The sequence below is a fragment of the Doryrhamphus excisus genome, linkage group LG5 (assembly GCF_037039965.1).
Source record: "Doryrhamphus excisus strain RoL-2023G ecotype Guam linkage group LG5, RoL_Dexc_Guam_v1.1, whole genome shotgun sequence".
In the NCBI taxonomy this organism is placed as follows: Eukaryota; Metazoa; Chordata; class Actinopteri; order Syngnathiformes; family Syngnathidae; genus Doryrhamphus; species Doryrhamphus excisus.
The window spans coordinates 17,784,063-17,802,498 of record NC_136361.1 but is presented as its reverse complement, the minus strand read 5'-3'; the positions used below and the strand labels follow the sequence as shown (position 1 = coordinate 17,802,498).

Genomic DNA, 18,436 nt, shown 5'->3' with positions numbered 1-18,436 from the left:
ATAGTATTGTCTTATACTCAGGTCCATACACCAATAAAAGATAGGTGTACCCCATTCATTTTGCAGCGACTGCTTAAAAGTGTCAATAGGATGAACACGGTCATGAATACAAAACCAAAAAAATGGCGATCTAAGAAATGGAATTCAATATGCTGGGGAAAAAAAACAGTTGACCTTTTATTGTGGTCCATTGAAAACAAAACAGTTGGTAAAAACAAAAAGGCAGTCATCATAATAATAATAAAAATGACACATACAGAAATAAATTTAAGTTAAGATTGCCAACATGTCTCAAAACTGCCCACGTCGTGTGTACCCTTTGTTTTTAAGTAAAACAGGAGCTTCAGGAGAGTGACTGGAGGAATGTTGAGGGGTACTTTGTCGCCGTTTGAGCTGATCCCAGACCAGTTAAAGTGATGTCACACAGGTTTTTGGGATGGGGGCAACAATAGGACAAGACTAAGCGAAGGTAACAGCTTTGTCCGCCAAATATGACCTGTTTCATACATACATACAGTATATACATACAATACATACATACAGTACTGTGCAAAAATACAACAAAAACAACTGTGCTTCAACTAGCACAGATGCTGTTGATTCAGTTTCACCTTGTTTACCATCTAAAGAAATACTACATGACAGCTAAGGAAAGCAACGCTGGTAAACACTGGTATAGAAACAGGAGTTCAAAACATTCAGTGTTATTTTCCCATCTCTCTGACAAAATTAGTAATAGTAGTTGTAATAGTGACATATAATATATACTCCTATTGCAATTAGTTAGCATAATGTCTGCTTTATTTGAGCAATAACAGCAACAAGCCTCTTCTAAAGCTAACAGTCGTATCCGTCCTGGTTACACACTTATCTGATGTACCCTTAAAACTAATGGCCGTGAATGATTTTTTTGCACAGTACTGTATGAACTGTACATACAAGAGACAGAAATACGGGAAAGACACACATTCAGGTGAGAACGTTACATGACACTTTTAAAGGAAAACTGCTTAAAAGTTCACAATTCATTTGTGTGAAAATGAGCCGTATAATCCTGTGAATTCAACATCCACTGTCAATAGTCCCCAAAAATTGCAATGAAGAGTTAGGATGCTGTTAGCATCTTCGGTGTATAGTGTATATAAATACACATAAACCTGGTACAGTTTGGCATTGACGCCATGAAAGTCATTTCTGTTCATTTCCTGTATTGACTTCTGGAAGTCCTGCAGCACAGCTGATGTTCCTTTGCATGTGTGTGTGTGTGTGTGTGTGTGGACCGAAGAGGATTAACCTGTGCTGTATAAGGTAGTTCAAGTGGGGCAAAAGGGGCGGGGGGTTCTGCTACACTGTCGTGAAAAGTTCTTGGCTCAACGTGAAACCTGCATCTGCTGCACACTCTGCGATTGGTTCTGGCCGGTCACCTCGGGCCCACGGCTGGCTAGTCGGCTGAGGATGTTCCTCTCGGACATTTGCAGCCGCACAGCAACCGGCGGTATCCTGGCGATGGTCGCGGGGAGCCTTGTGACGTCAGCCTTCATGTCGCTCAGCAGTTCCTCCAGCTGTTTGAGAACTGAAAGGTGTCGAAAAAAAAAATGGATGATGAGCAAAGATACTTCCTGAATTTAGTGATGCAAACAGAAGACAGCCCTGAGTATAAATCAACACTTTTTTTGTTGCAAAATATCATCATGATTACATAAGTCAGTGTTTCTGTTAGAATCCAATCACTACCTTTATGCAGCACTGCATTGGCAGGCTTGTTTCCAGACATGGACTCCTTGCTGAGATGCTGGTGAGACTCGGCCAGACACTCCACCTCACTGAAGCGAGTGTTAAGAGCCATGGAGGGGTGGGCTGGGTCCTCTGTCATATTGAGATAAGCCGCCCGGCGGAGCTGCTCCTCGATGACCAATGCCTGCTCCAGTAACTAATAAGAATGCAACAATCGGTATGTGAGACACGCAGGCAGAATTTCACACACGCTGCATTTAGTTCACCTTGAATCTGCGTGCCAGGAACTTGTTCTTGATCTCCAGAAAGTTTCCCCGGCTCATCTCGCCTTTGAAGGGCTCATTGAGGATGGCGAACCTTACATCGTTCTGGACATCCTGCCATCGGGCGTAGCCGTGTCTGAGAGACGTCACGGTCAAGTGTATAACTATTGATATGAGATTGACAGTGGCCTAAGGTTTGTCTTTGACAATTGTGGGTCTCTGAGGTCTCACAATAGTGTATTTGATGCTGAAATTTGGACAGTTTAAAAGTGCTTTTTTTTTTAAGTGCCATTTTGTGTGTCTGTAGTGTTTGCATGCCTGTCTAGCGACTAGCTCTACTTTAAGATGTTTATATACTTGGCTTTTTTTTTTTTAAATACAAAGCTTTCTTCAGTGAAGTGGTATACACAGGGTGGGCTCAGATAGCTTAGGGGGGGTCAGAAGCAGTATCGTGCCCATGAGAAAGGAGGTTTTTCCCACATGGCCACGGGGAACATCTATTTCAGGAGCAACCATTTGAGCGCTCACGAGGGTCACGGGGGGGTGCTGGAGCCTATCCCAGCTGTCTTCGGGCAAGAGGCGGGGTACACCCTGGACTGGTCACCAGCCAATCACAGGGCACATATAGACAAACAACCATTCACACTCACATTCATACCTATGGACAATTAACCTAGCATGTTTTTGGAATGTGGGGGGAAACCGGAATACCCGGAGAAAACCTACGCATGCACGGGGAGAACATTATTCAGTTCTTATGTCCACTTATTGCTTTAGACATCATCACACTTTCCCTCTCTGAAATCACTGGTAATCTTTTATGGTGACATCACAAAAAAATCTCAAAACACATGTTAGATCCTCACTGAGCAGAGTTTCTCCGCTTTAGAGGCACATTTTCCCCCAAAGTTTCCAAATTGAAAAACCTTTTTGAAGGTCCAAATCATTCATTCATTCATTTTCTACCGCTTATCCTCACGAGGGTCGCGGGGGTGCTGGAGCCTATCCCAGCTGTCTTGGGGCGAGAGGACCGGTCGCCAGCCAATCACAGGGCACATATAGACAAACAACCATTCACACTCACATTCATACCTATGGACAATTTTGAGTCGCCAATTAACCTAGCATGTTTTTGGAATGTGGGAGGAAACCGGAGTACCCGGAGAAAACCCACGCATGCACGGGGAGAACATGCAAACCCCACACAGAGATGGCCGAGGGTGGAATTGAACCCTGGTCTCCTAAGCTGTGAGATCTGCGCGCTAACCACTCTACCGCCGTGCCGCCCCCATTTGAGCGTCTTTTCTCTCAAAAGCGGAGCAAAAAGGTGTAATTGCAAAGTTTTGCATGGAAAAACAAAAAACGGATACTGTATGATGCCAGCAAGGAGCCAGTAGTCATGGCGACGGTGCCAAATCTCAAAGGTCTTCTTGGTGACGGTGGCTGCCCTTTCTTCATTCTGCCACAGGGAGTGAAGCTCTGCAAAACAAGAGGGAAAGGTCATGAAATCCTAAAAATAAAAATAAAAAACATACGCATGTGTGTGTGTGTGTTTGTGTTTTCCAACCTGTGAAGCCTCCATCTGCGATGTTGAACATGAACCTCTGCTTGCTGGCTTTTCTCTTCTCTTCAGTGACATTCACCATGGACAAAGCTGCTGCTCCTTCTCTGGCATTCTCTCCATTCTGAAGTTTGCTGGATTCGTCCGATTTCATGCTGTCTTTGTCCTCTTTTTGATCTATGAGAAAAACAGACAGATATAAAGGGACACATGCATCATCTAATCAGATCCACTACACAAGCTGTACCAAGTGTACCATCACATGACCATCAGGTAACCAAAATGTGAGCGTACGCACCTTTCTCGGTTGATGTATCCATCTTGTCATCTTTCGTCTCTTCTGCTGAAACCACAAAACGTAAGTTAAAAAGACATCAAAATGAAATAAAGCGACTGAAGACACAAACTGCACCTTTCAAGCGCTCCTCTCCATCTGTTTTCCCCTCTGCGGCTTCACCCTTCACCTCAGCGGCATCTAACACCTGTGACGTCTTGCTCAAGTCATCAGCTTCCTTCCCTTCCTCCTCGCCTCGCGCCTCCTTCTCTTTGTCCTCCTTCCTCGCGGGGGAGCCGTCTTTGTTTTCGGAGGCCGGTGACTTGTCCGACTCATCTGGGATTTCGATAATCTATGGCAAAGGAAGAAATAATCAATGACATCAGAGCCAAAAAAAAAAAAAAAAACATACACTAATGTAGTATTACCTCTGGATCATCTGCCTTCCTGGCGCCTGTGCTTTCCTCTGCATCCTTCCTGAAGTCCTCTCTGTCCTCTGATCTCGAAAGATCCTCTGTTTAAAAAATAACGAATGAACAAAAGCATAGAAAGAGCCTGCACATTCTAATGACATCTAATGCACACTCACTTTTGATTGACACTGTCAGAGAAGTATCAATTTAACAATATTTACCCGGCACAGGAGTGTTAGGTTGTGTATCCGCAGGGGTCCCAGTTGAAGGAGTCTTAGGATCTTCACCGGCAGCCAAAGCCGCAGCCCTTTTGTTCTCCTCTAGTTCTGCCATCCACGGCATTGACCACTGACCATTCACATGCTCAAACTCCTGCACCTGTCATTCAATACCGTCATCATTGGATCATTGATGGGTGATTTTAATTACAGATATGTCCAGAAAACTATGCGGAAATCCTTACCTTTTTCCTTATGAGGGACATCACACCGATTCGAGTGAGCACGTGCTGCCGAGACAGTCCCTCGCGGGGAACACCATCTGCAAAGGTCTCAGCTCCGTCAGCTCCGGGTTCGCACAGGTGCCTCATGAAGAGAGACACATAAGCCCTGCAAACAATGTGTCAAAAAAAACAAAACAACTTTTTTTTACAGTTGAAAATCAACGAAAAAACAGCATACAATACTAAAAAATCACGACTTATAAAGAAAGAATTACAAAGTGGGGTTAGTTTTGAGCAAACTTTCATTCATATTCACATTTTCATTCATTAATTCCTCACATTCATAGATCATGCTGTTCATAATTTGTATAATCTGCAATAGCCATACTATAGTCATTTATATCCCTATACATATCCACACTGTATCATAGTCACTTCATTGCACTACTGTACATATTACTGTTATTATATCTTGTCACATTCATACTGTGCATACTGTTTATAATCTGTATAATCTGCAATAGCCATATTATAGTCATTTATATCCACTGTATCATAGTCACAGCCTGTTATAGTTTGTACATATATCTGTCCATTTACAGCTCTATTCTATTTCTACATTTACTTACTAATAAGGTATTTATAAAATTGCACTTCTGGTTGGATGCTAACTGCATTTTGTTGCCCTGTACCAGTGACATGAGCAATAACAATAAAGTTGAATCTAATCTAATCTAATATTTATATGGATTTTGGTGATCTAAAAAAATACAATCTTCTTCAAAGAGTGTTTCAATAAAAAAAACTAATAAAATATAATACAAATCATAGGACTATGGTCGTCCAGTCAACTCTGGGTCATGGTGGGTTGTGGGTTGACATAATACAAACTCTAAATGACTGCAACATATAAAAAAAAATCTTGATTTGAATCCCTGAGTTGCATCCATAGTGAAGGATGTGCACCTAATCAAGTTTGAGTGTTTGCAAGCATTTATAATGTGATGGCTAGAAATGAGAAATTATTTCCTCCTCACTTAAATTCCTTTTCAGACTTCCCTCGAAGGTCCCGCACCAGCCACTGGTTGGTGAATGCATCCTGCGGAGGCATCCCATACCGCATCACAGCATTTAGGAAGGCCTTTCTCTGCCGTGCGTTGAAGCCCAGAACCTGTCAGGTTAAATGGATAATATCTCAGTGCTGCATGGAAAGAAGTGATTAAAAAAAAAACAACAGTAAAATGGGTGCAATATAAGCTTCACCTCGATGTTCCCTCCCACTCTGGCCAATAACGGAGGTAGAGGCTTGTCCCTGTCGTTCCTTAAGCCTTTGCGATTAGGTCTGCGGGCGTTGGCTGTGGTGGGACAAGTATAGTCATCTCAACAAGCTAAAAATATATCAACGATGAAATGTTCAAACTGGAACGTGATGTGTTCATTGTACCGGGGCTGCTCTATAAGCACTTACGCGAGAAAATGGCACCCTCTTACTGAAGGTGCCTCTCTCTTGCTCTCTTCTTCTCCCCATACTTTTTACATATACGTATATGTACGTCTTGGAGCAATTGTGCTTTTAGAACAATTACAACTGAAAGTAGTGTCATTTAATCCAATTCCGGCAACAATGAGATTCATAATTAATAGAAACAACAGTTACAGTAGGCATGACAATGAACTGAAACAGGTAGAAAAAGTAGTTTGAAGTGTATCTGGAAACAAACTAGTTACAATGAACACATTTACTTTCTGTTCTGTCTAACGAGACAAAAACATGCATGAACACATTCTGCTTTTTTTCATGCCGAACCCATAGCCGATGTTGCAGTCATCCAAATCCGAATACAGAGCTGCAGGGGTAAGTGGGTGATGTGGAGGGTTGTTAGTCAGGTAAAGAACTCCAGACTTTTGTTCTTTTTTTTTTTAAACATCCATTCTTAATTGGAAACTGCAGTGTAACTTCAAAAAGGTTTTACAATTTGGGGAGAAACTTTGGGGGAAAATGTGCCTTTAAAGTGGAGAAACTCAGCTCACTGAGGATCTAACACGTGTTTGGAGATTTTTTGTGATGTCACCATAGACGTTTACCAGTAATTACCAGAGAGGAAAAGTGTAATGATGACTAAAGCAATAAGTGGACATAAGAACTGAATGATGTTCTCCCTGTGCATGCGTGGGTTTTCACCGGGTTCGGTTTCCTCCCACATTCCAAAAACATGCTAGGTTAATTGGCGACTCCAAATTGCCCATAGGTATGAATGTGAGTGTGAATGGTTGTTTGTCTATATGTGCCCTGTGATTGGCTGGCGACACCCTGGACTGGAGTACCCGGAGAAAACCCACACATGCACAGGGAGAACATGCAAACTCGCGGTAGAAAATGAATGAATAAATGAAGAACTGAATGGACAGTGCACAGTTTTAGCATACATAAGAACTGTTGTGTTTAGAGTGTTGTGATTTTAAAGTTTTCCTACACAGGGGTTACCTTTAACTTATTTTTACACTTGAATGAGTTAGGAAGATTAAAAAGTTTGATGGATGATGTCTACTGGCCCTCTAGCAAGCCTACTTCAGATTTATAATACAGCAGTTAGACTTATTTTTACACTTACATTAAGTTAAATTTAAGTGTGACTTACAAAATTAAAAACACAGTTAATACATTTATAATTTTTACTAAACGCAAACATATAGGGAGTTGAATGCCTTGTGGTTGGCCTTTAAGGTTCCACTGTACTTTGGTAACTCCTCAACATAGAGCAACAGTCAGCTGAAGACCAAAGTCAACACAGGGCCCCAAAAGAGCAGCAATGAGTTTAAGTGTACCTTCAGAACGCTCATCAAAGTCTTCGTCACCCTCCTCTGACGCCACAGAGTAATCAGACTGGTTGTCGGATTGATCCTCTTGCCAGTCTGAAGGAATGAGCGACACACTTCATTAACTCTTGGACAGAATCTAATCATTAATTTGAAAGTGCATCAAAACAAACAGTGCTTCTTCAATCAACTCTGGAATAGGAAAAAAAAAAATGCATCAGAAAGATTGCAAATTTTTAGCAGATTTACCTACTGTGTTCTCATACTTGGTTTAACTAGGACAATACAAATAGTAAACAGAAAGTCATTAAAATAAAGCATGCAATGCACTCACAAACACAAATGACACAGCACAGCACAGACAGAAAGAAGAGGTTGCATTATATAATGTTCTGTACCCTGTCTTATACCTCGGTCCTCCTGGGAGCCGTCGTTGTAATTGACCGGCTTTCGTGTTCTTTTGCCTTTGCCTAAATTGCGGGCCAGATCTTCCTGCTGCTGCTCATAGTGATGGCGAAGCAGCTTCTCCCAATAGTCGGGATCCACGCTTTCCTCCTGCTTGATCACCTCCCTCTCCACTTCCTCCTCCTTAAAGAAAACAGCGTATCAATAACAGCCAATAACATCAATAACTGTTTTCAGTTCTTCACACACTATTTACCTCATCATCCTCATCTTTGACCACGTATTGAGCCACTTTGAAGGAACTGAGGTATTCATTCATGCTCTGAAGCTCGGTGTCGTCTGTGGCGTCCTGGTTCCTATCCAGCAAACGATCAATGGCCTGGTCGTCGTAGTGAATCACGCTGCTGTCATCCTCCTTGTTGTCCCCTAGTAAGCAGGACAGATCCAATATAGTGATGTATAAAAATATCAAAAACACTCATAAGCTACAACATCAGGTACACCTGTATAATGCAATCCAATGACAATCCATACATGTCCCTTCTAGAGTGACACAAACCTTCTCCAACTTCATCCTTGAAGAGCTCCTCGGTTCCAAATTTGAGAATATCGTCAAGCTCCTGCTTGGACATAGACCCCGTCTTGGAACCGAGCCCAGGTCGCACCACTAGGTGGGTGAGCATCATCTTCTTCTTTGCTACCTGTGTGATCCTCTCCTCAACAGACGCTTTGGTCACAAAACGATAGATCATCACCTTTCTGTTCTGACCGATACGGTGAGCTCTGCTGAATGCCTGCACGTAGGAAGAGAACATGCACAAGAAGCTGTCACCATATACATTGTCGCTCACAATAAATGTTACGGTACATTGTTTTGTTGATATTACAGTCGTTAACTTCTTTTGCCGTTTGCGTAACAAGCAAGAATATTACAATCACCTTTGTGGTCTTCATAGCAACAGTGGTTATACAGTATAATCATCCATTTGAATATCACACAGCAAGGTGCAGACTATCACAAATGCATAAGAATCCCAATTTGGAAGAGCAACCTTCTGTATCCGTCAGTATTTTAGCATTAGAAGCTCTCTATTAGTCATTAAAATACAAACAAATCCCTATCTTGGATTGTAAAGTGGATCTTGATCCACATTTTGTTATGTTACATATCATCACCTGAACTCAATTTTCAGCCTCATGGCAAACACTGAATACTTATATACATTTGATTTGTTAGTTCTTTATTATTTCATAAATTCTGGAATAAGGATATAACATAAAATGTACATACTTCCTGTATCTTAACCCAAATATAATCAAATCTATCTTGGCCAATGAAAAGTGTGAGGAAGTTTACTAAATTACCTGAACAATGGGGGGTGGGTCATACCTGAATGTCATTGTGAGGGTTCCAGTCTGAGTCATAGATGATAACAGTGTCTGCGGATGCAAGGTTGATTCCCAAACCTCCTGCTCTAGTCGAGAGGAGGAACGCAAACTGGGGAGCACCAGGAGCTGTTGGATTAAAAATCAACATATGAGTTAGCAGCATAGAAAATACACCATATCACGGGTCGGGTTACCATTAAAGCGGTCGATGGCCTCCTGTCGCATGTTGCCTGTCACTCCTCCGTCGATTCTTTCATATTTGTAGCCCTCGTTTTCCAGGAAGTCCTCCAGCAGGTCGAGCATTTTGGTCATCTGAGAGAAAACCAAAACCCTGTGGCCTCCCTCCTTCAATTTCTTCATCATTTTCTGCAGGAGCATCAGCTTGCCAGACGCCTTAGTCAGAGACATGCCCTCATACATGCCGTTTGGAAGTTTTGGTGCCTCCTATGGTGGAAAAAAAAAGACTGGATGATGACTACATTTTAACATGCAGTATGTGAGTACAAAAAAGGATGTGGATCGTACTGTAGCAGCAGCAGGAAAGAGGTATGGGTGATTACAGCACTTTTTCAGATCCATCACCACGTTGAGAAGAGAGACTTGGTTTCCTCCTCCGCGAGTGTTCAAGGCCTCAAAATTGCGTGTTAGAATAAACTTGTAGTATTTCCTGGATGCAGGTAAAGAGAAATATGACCTTAGGGAAAAATGTAACTTCAATGTCAGCATATCAGTATGTTAGTTATTATGGAGTTATTCAGAGCTGGTAAATGGAACATGTTGAATGGGAAATTAATAAATGTATTAACAACTGATGGGAAACGAGGGGTAGAAACAAATAAGCTGTTGTTCTTCCGACTTCTTTTCAACATGTCGAATTATGAATTGTGATAAGTGGTATATACTGAAGTAAAATGAAATGTTCAAATGTTCAAATAAATAAAACAAACAGGAATAATAAGTAAACTAAAAGAAGATGTCATTACTTTTATTACTTACTTCTGCATGGGGCTAAGCTCCACTCGGACAATGAGCTCAGTCTTGGATGGCATGTGTTTAAAGACGTCCGCCTTCAGCCTCCTAAGCATGTGTGGTCCCAGCATGTCATGGAGTTTCTTGATCTGGTCCTCTTTGGCGATGTCGGCAAACTCCTCCAGGAAGCCTTCCAAATTGCTGTCAAGGTAAGGAAAACAAGCTCAGCCAAACAAAACAAGGTGAGCCACACATGCAACAAAAAAAATTATACTGACTTGAATCTCTCTGGAGTCAGGAAATTAAGCAAGTGGAAGAGCTCCTCCAGGTTGTTCTGAAGAGGGGTGCCGGTCAGGAGCAGCTTGTGTTGTAGCGGGTAGTTGTTCAACACTCTGAAGAACTGACATGACGAAAATACTCAGTGAATTCAATTAGATGTATATTATTTGACATTTGTCATGAAATGCAAGTTAATAATAACTCCAAGTGTAGTAGCACAACCTAGTGGGGAAGGTGCATAGTTGCAGCTGACAAAAAGTACTACTTCACAAACATACCCAAAAATCTGCAGTACTTAAAAGGTCCCTTATTATACGAAATTAACTTTATAATGACATTCTAACAGTAATATATGTAATGTATGAGCCATTTATGACCACCAAACTTGAGGGGTAAAAAAACAGGCTTTACTACACATCTTAAAATCAAACCTGGACCTCTGTCAACTATCCAGTAGTCAGCTACAGACATGGGAGTTGTAAATTTTAACATTTTGTTCTTCTTCAGCAAATAAGCTAACTTAGCATGATGTCGATGTTAAAATGTGATCGTACTGTTAGTGTTGCTTATGCTCATCTCATCCTTGGTCCATTCCTTACTGCCTTTGCCTAATTCTGCTAACTAATAGAAACAAATATGAACGAATCACCACCTCTATGGCAGCGGTAAATATAGGAGCTACAAAATAGTAAAACACCTTGGACTGGTTGTTCTTGAGCCTGTGTGCCTCATCCACCACCAGACAAGCCCATTCAATGGAGCCCAGCACAGCCTGGTCAATAGTTATTAGCTCATAGGATGTCAGCAGGACATGGAACTTGACTGTTGAGTCTTTCTGCAGAGCCAGCATCAAAAACAGAAGAAGAAAACAACTTTTAATGCGACGTGAGCCATAATTGGAAATGAGTCACTGCATCTTTCTCACCTTCATCTTGGATGCCTTCTTCCCACCTCGGATAGCATTCCCTTCGAAAGAGAACTCGTTCTCTCGGATGACAGCCCTGCTGTCCTTGTCTCCAACATATGTGACAACATACATGTCCGGCGCCCACATCTCAAATTCTCTCTCCCAGTTGATGATAGTGGACAGGGGTGCACTGACCAGGAAAGGACCTTTGGAGTGACCCTGAGAGAAAACAAGGATGGGGTCCGCATTTTGAATTTAACACACACAAGAGAGGTGCAACCAAATGTTTTGCCCTGCTTTTAGAATAGAGCTCATCCCCTTTAAATGGGCAAAATGCCATTTGATATATGTCACATGTCTTGATTCATCCTACAACTGACACTGACTGACAGAGCAGGGCACAAAGAACACAATACACTGGTGATTGCGCCCCTCACCTCTTTGTAGAGTGAGTAGAGAAAGACAGCAGTCTGGACAGTCTTGCCTAAGCCCATCTCATCGGCAAGGATGGTGTCGGTGGCCTGAGCCCAAGAAAACCTGAGCCAGTTCAAACCCTCCAGCTGGTAGGGGTGAAGAGTTCCTCCTGTGCTGTCCAGGTAGTCAGGCTGACGGTCAAACTTGCTGGTGGGCTACGAGAGGAAAGCAAGCGGCTGATTAATGCTTTTCTGTAATGTTCTACTTCCTGATCCACATTATATTCAATGCAAAATGTTGGTACACTCTGATCTTATCATACTGCTATTTATAGATCAAATTCACACCATTTAAGCACTTTAAACATGAGTTATGAGACAGCTATTCAAAATACTTCATGCAAACGTCATCCTGTTTTGAAAGATAACAGGGTGACAGAGGAATAATCTTCAACCATTTTCAAAGATTTCAAACCCCTACGAGACCCTGCGTGATTTGTTGCTCATCCTGCTAAATAAGGTAAACACAAACATAATGTGTTAAATAATTAATGCATATTGTTATAGCAACAATGCCAACCAAAACTAACTATTTTATACAAGGCAGACCACTTCATGGCTGGTACTTGGAATACTTACGTCTACAACTGGATTCGCAGGTGGACGCTCCATCTTCTTGACTTTGACTGGCTTCTTCAGCTTCTTACCAGGCCTTCCCTCATCGCCAATCATCAACTCTCTAATTTTAAAACATAATTAGGTTACAAAAATTTGGTTTAAAAGGGCACAGGTGATAGTCGAAAGACTCAAAACGTGTCAAGGCGCACCTGTGATTCCAGTAAGTCTGCTTGTAGGTGTCAAACTCCGGGATATCCATGTCTTCGCTCTCCCAGGTTGACTGATCGTAGGGCAGATCTCGCCACTTGATCAGATAGTGCACATTTCCCTTTTTGTCCACACTGGCATTGAGATATCACATTAAAATATCAAAGAGTGCATACAATTCTGATGAAAATAAAACTGTTGGCTTGAGTAATTACAAACAAGAAATTAATTTGTATTAATAATAACAATAACAACAACAACAGTATGTAAATAAAAAGGGACTATACCTGTGGTTGAGAATGCGGTGTAGCATCAGCCACTCCATCTTGACTCCATAGCGGTAGAACTCTGCCTCCATATGGACAAAGAGCGGATCCTTGTTCTTCCTCTTTGTGCTCTTGTCGTCATCGCCCTCACCTCCAAAATCCACCGGAGGCGGCTCATCCATGTCGGTCTTCCTCTGGTAGTTGCGGAACATCACCTGGCAGTTCAGCTCCAGCTGGTAACCACAGGTAAGAACAGAACACACACATGAGATTTGATTTATTGCGCCATAATTGGTGTTTGTTTGTTTGTACATGTTGGCAACATGTACCTGTAACTCTAGCACCCAGGAGCAGTGCCAGTAGGAAAGATTGCACCATTTGACAAAAAACTCCCTCTCCCTGCGGCCAACCAGTGGTGGCGGGTCAGGAGCATCAGCAGGCAGGTCAGCAGGCCGGGGGACGGGCATGGGGGCGGGCAGCTCCCCCCAACGCCATGTTATAACCTTCTGGACTTTACCCTTCATTTGTGGACACTTGCAACGGGGACAGATCCACTCGCCGTTGGGGATTTCAGGGAGAGGTGGGTTGAGACAGTGGATGTGATACGACGAGGGACAGGTATCGCAACAGAGCAGCTCTCCTCCGTCCTTGCACACTCTGCAGTACTCGATGTGGTGGTCGTCCTCTTCCTCTGCGCCATCATCCTGCCTGTCGTCCTCGTCTTCCACTTCAGCATCGGAGAGATCTTCTCTGGCCTCCCACTGGATCCCCTCCTTCTCCTGGTGTCACATGGGCGGACGGTAATTGGGAAACGGTTAGCAAGTAGTACAATAATACTACATCTACTACATCTCCCAAAAGTGAGGATGCGTCTCTCATTTCAGCAACTATTTTTAATACAACATATTGTCTCAAGGGACGCTATAGATTAATTGGAACACCAATATAAAATAAATCATCAAGATGAAACACTCTCAATGTACAAATTATTCATTCTAATGTACGTGTAGGACTTAACAAGATATAATAAAATGATGTACTGTATTTTGTGAGATACTGTCAGTGGATGAATGGAGCCCAGACGACTGTACTTACACAGTGTGGACAGCTCCACTTGCCCTCGGGTGCCTTCTCCATGTCAGGGTCCAAACAGACCATGTGATAAGCCCTGGGACAGGTGTCGCAAAGAATGATCTCTCCACCCTGCTGGCACACCTCGCAGTAGTCCTGGTGGTCTGTTTCGTAACCGTCACCATCCTCTGTCTCGACTGAAGGAGACACAGGAAGTTAGTGGGCAGTTAGAGGTTCAGAGGTGATGTCCAAATGGGGAAAAAAAGGTCACACCTTTCTTCTTCTTCTTTGCACTCTTGGATTTCTTCTTGCTGCGGCTGCTGCGGTTGGAGCCTTCTGACACGGAGAAGGTCGCTTCGTCAAAGTCACTGTCCGCATCTGGCTCGTCCTCGTCGCTCTGATTAGATAGCGGGGATATAGTTTTGCAGAAATTATAAGCAAGTTACATAAACGGAAAACAGTGTAGTGGTAAATATCTTACGGAAGAGCGCTTCCTCTTGCTGTTCAAGCCTCCTAGTTTAATTTTGAGTGGAGCCACCTTCTTGGGTTTGGGCTTCGGCTGCGCTTTAGAAGAAGACTTGGACTTTTTACGAGCATTAGGGCCTGAGGTGGAAATAAAGAACGACAACTTCAAGCAAATACAAACCAGATGTTTTCTAACCGAACATTTTACTTACCTTTGCCTTCTTTGGTCTTGGCCTTGCGAAGCGGTGGTGCTGGAGGCGGCACCCCTGAAGCAGCAGATGTCGTCGTGGGAGCAGCGGCAGTGCCAACGTCCACCCCTCCGTCTGTCCCGGCCACGACCATGTTCTCCACAGCTGCAGCCACATTGGCGGCTGCCAGAGCTGCATTTGCTGTGGCGGAGCCCTGCGGGGGAGATTCAAGAACTTTGCACACGAGCGCTCCTCCATTTACCCTTCGTTCTAATCAACTAAGTACAATACCTTCAGGGGGTTGTTTGTGCTAAATTCTCTCCACTTGGCCATCATTAAAGTCATCATCTTGGAAACAGCAATTTTGGGGTTCTTGGCTGCAATCAAGGGTCTAAGGGCAACAACAAATGTGACATAATGTAAATATCCTCAAAGTTTTGCAATCACTACATAAATTAGGTCAGTGATTAATAACTTATTGACAATTAGTTGCCCACACAAGTTTTGCTGGCGGTCACATTTTTCAACCAATTTAGTTCAAATTAATCAGACATGTGCTTGCCGGTCCCCTAAAGGTGTGTCCCAAATTCTGTGGTGATTCGTCTAAACATCGTAATTACAGTGTTTTGCAGAGTTCCCAGAGTTGTTTAAGTCAATATGACTTATGGAGTCCATCTTTGAGGTTGAATAACAGCGCCACCATATGGTGTATTTATATGAAAATAGCATGCGCAACACAGTGAGGTTGCATAGTTTGACAAAGGTTCACCTTTTTGTATGCAGTAGTTCAGGAGTAGAATACACAGTGTGCCCAACTCTTCCATACATGTACATGCATTTCAAAGTTTCCTTACCTGACAAACTGGCTGAATGCCTTATAGTTGGTGAGGGAGTTGTAGTCTTCCTGAGTAAAGACATGGTCGATATCTTTCATCCCCCACGCTTCCAGCATCTGTGAGGAGCTTTTCGGCTGAGGTGGACAAGAGTAGAAAGGTTATCCCTATAGGAATTAACAGCTCTTGTTTCTTGCTTTAGAGTTCCCATTTACTTGGCAGTCATCGTCATCATCGTCGTCATCATCCGGTTCCGGATCTTTGCGTTTGCTCTTCGAGCCACCTTTCTCGGATGCTGTGCTTCCTTTCTTTTTCTCTTTGGTCGAGCTGGAGCGTTTCTTCTTTTTCCTCCCAGGGGCATAGTCACTTCCGTCACTCTCCGAACGCAGACCTCCCTCATCCCGTTCGGCTGCCTCCACTCCGATCAGGTGCTCTGGGGAGCTCAGCTGTAAATCCTGGTTACGTAAATAGCAAATACAGTACACAGGAACATCATATGGAAGATCTTTAAGTTGGGTTTCTGCAGCAGAAACAAACAGCAAAGCACTCCTGTCATATAAAAGACAAAATCTTTGACTGGTGCTTCTTTGTCTGAATTAATGACTACAGTTTGGTGAAGTAAAAGTTGGACTTCCATTGACATTACATAAATAAAAACGATGAAAAGTGTAGGAAGAAGTCCAGTCTCTGCCCTTAGCTTTCTAAAAATGTGAGTACAGTGAATTTCCTTAGAACAGGGGTGTCAAATGTGCAGCCCAGAGCTTGTTATTATTTCCCCACAAAACATCATAAAAATACTATTAGAAAAAACAACAATTGAAAAAAGAGCAAAAAGGCATAATCTAAGAAGACATTTTTTAAATGTTGCTGCAGTTACCACCAAATATGACATGCAGGTTTTTTTCAGTATGCTGCCCTCAGTGCAAAACATTTGGACTTCCCTGCCTTAGACCGTGCAGGAGTACCTAATGTAAAGAAAAATTATAATCATTGGTGTGGATGCTGGCACTGCTCGTCTGTAGGAGATTGACAGCAACCTTCCATCATTTGTGTGTGTGGGCACAGAACGACTTTAAGTTATAATTAAGTTAGAATAATAATTATGTAATTATGATCATACTGTTATATGTAGCTAATGTGACTACATTTGAAGGGGTTGCCATGTGGAGGGTGCAGCATGAGTCATGTGAAAGCAAACTCGCCTCCCTGATGGCTCTTTGCCTCTTGTTGCTTCTGCTCTCACGGCTGCTCTTCTTGGCTTTCTTCTTCTTCTTGGACTTGGGCACCTCCTCCACGTCAGACATGACGTCCTCCGCCTCGTTGTCGTCTGCAGGGGACACTCGCACTTGTCACACTTGGTGAAACATAAGTGCAAATACTTTGAAATGTACATTTTACTTATGGAGAAATAAGAATAAATGCCATGATGACTTTGTGCCTGTTGGTGCCATTCATACAGAACCGTGACACGGTACAAAGATTCCTTTTACAGGCAGTATAAAATGGGCAGTTTTACTACATTTGATACATGTAAAATCAAGTGCTTTTTAACTATGGTTGTTGATCCGGTAGTTCTACTTTGACTAACATAGAGTACATATATTTTGTACTTTATATTTTGTTATTTGTACTAAGACAATATATAACACTACATTTAGTACTTTACGTCCATTTAAATACAAGTGCTGACTTACTTTTAAGCATGGTTTGTTGATGCCATAGCTCTACTTAATTTTGCTGGCTATTTGTACTAATTTCCCCAACTACTTAACACTTGTCCTGTCGCGTTATAATTGCAGCGCATGCGTAGTGGAGAGCGCCCTGCAGGCGCGATAGGGATGGGGAGGGCGCGCGTGCACGTCCCCGTGCGCGTCCAAATCCGCGTGCACGCTCTCACGCATTGGCGTGTGCGCGTAATGTGGTACAAAAACAAAATAAAATACTGCGATAAAAACAACTTGACCGCCTTTTTTGATCAAACTTTGACAGTAGACGCTATTCGTCCCTGAAAAGGTAAACAAGGAAGGAGGACACCTGCACGTGAAGTTATCTTAACTAACATGGCGACAACTCCCCCGGTTAGCTAGAGCTAATGTTAGCATCGCTTTGAAGGCTAGCTCCGGTCAACACAACAAGAAGCGGTGAGGGGCCGGTGGGTCTTACCGTGGAGGAGTGAGTGTTCCTCGGCGTCCACGAAGTTGTCCCTGTCATCCTCGCTGCCTGACATTTCTCCAGTGTTCCTCGCTGGGTTTATTAATCCCCCCTAAAGCTGTCTCCTCGGTCGACGAGGGAGGAGGGAAAATGACGTGGGACTGCTGGAGAGAGTGGACCGAGGGTGACCAGAAAGGGAGGGGGCGGCTAGTGGAAAAGATAAATTAGTACGTTTTTAAAATGACATTTATTGCCCTGGCTAGCATTATATCTTCGTTGTTTATAATAGGTCGCACTCAAACAAGTTGGCTAATTAGAATATGTACACACAGGAGTGACACAAGCGCCTCATTTAGTGAAAGAAAAAAAAAATCTTACCTTGATACCTAGGAAACTAGTCTATGTAGTCCAACAACTCAATTTAGGGTTCATTCATTTAAAACCTAAAAACACACTCCCCTTTTTCCCATCTGCCCCAGCCTCACAGCTTAGCTAACATCCTCACAAACACACAAAGGGGGCAGACATCCCATAATAATCCCCCCCCTCCCCTCCCCTCCCACACAGGACTCTGCAGAGTTACCTCGCAACGGACAGACCATAATACTCACACTGCCCCCACCCCCTTCCAACGTGCACGCTGCCTGACACACACGCGCTTACACGCACGCTACCACTCCTAGACATGCATGCACGCAGGCCTCATTCCATGCACACAGGCCTCAGAGCTAACCACCTCATTGTCATGGTGACGCCCCCCCCTTCCCATAT

At 43.1% G+C, this 18,436-nt stretch overlaps 1 protein-coding gene across 3 annotated transcripts; it reads right to left on the bottom strand.

The window, feature by feature from the left end:
* Positions 1-155: 155 nt before the first annotated feature.
* chd4b (chromodomain helicase DNA binding protein 4b) lies at positions 156-18,209 on the bottom strand. 3 transcript variants are annotated; one of them, XM_058053698.2, is made up of 38 exons: positions 18,044-18,209; positions 17,678-17,872; positions 16,717-16,841; positions 15,730-15,969; positions 15,536-15,651; positions 14,973-15,072; positions 14,706-14,895; positions 14,510-14,631; positions 14,302-14,425; positions 14,053-14,225; positions 13,287-13,736; positions 12,979-13,190; positions 12,694-12,825; positions 12,506-12,605; positions 11,891-12,082; positions 11,472-11,672; positions 11,244-11,381; positions 10,546-10,667; positions 10,295-10,468; positions 9,824-9,965; positions 9,493-9,742; positions 9,300-9,424; positions 8,469-8,703; positions 8,166-8,335; positions 7,903-8,092; positions 7,514-7,600; positions 5,951-6,042; positions 5,725-5,858; positions 4,709-4,853; positions 4,467-4,623; positions 4,261-4,346; positions 3,971-4,184; positions 3,857-3,901; positions 3,565-3,735; positions 3,368-3,476; positions 2,001-2,133; positions 1,735-1,930; positions 156-1,573 (listed from the first exon to the last, which is right to left on the bottom strand). In XM_058053698.2, the coding sequence occupies exons 2-38, from the start codon at positions 17,739-17,741 to the stop codon at positions 1,371-1,373; spliced, it is 5,859 nt and encodes a 1,952-aa protein (XP_057909681.2). In that variant the 5' UTR covers positions 17,742-17,872; positions 18,044-18,209; the 3' UTR covers positions 156-1,370. The 3 variants fall into 3 exon arrangements, with proteins under 3 accessions (XP_057909681.2, XP_078646951.1, XP_057909683.2); XM_078790825.1 differs by having other exon boundaries at positions 3,857-3,898; XM_058053700.2 differs by having other exon boundaries at positions 7,915-8,092.
* Positions 18,210-18,436: the final 227 nt, after the last annotated feature.

Coding starts and splice junctions, on each gene's coding strand:
- chd4b (XM_058053698.2), bottom strand. CDS start 17,741: ATGTCAGGCAGCGAGGATGACAGGGACAACTTCGTGGACGCCGAGGAA. Junction 11,382..11,471: donor AGAAGGCATCCAAGATGAAG/GTGAGAAAGATG, acceptor CTGGCTCTGCAG/AAAGACTCAACAGTCAAGTT. Junction 10,469..10,545: donor CTGACTCCAGAGAGATTCAA/GTCAGTATAATT, acceptor TTACCTTGACAG/CAATTTGGAAGGCTTCCTGG.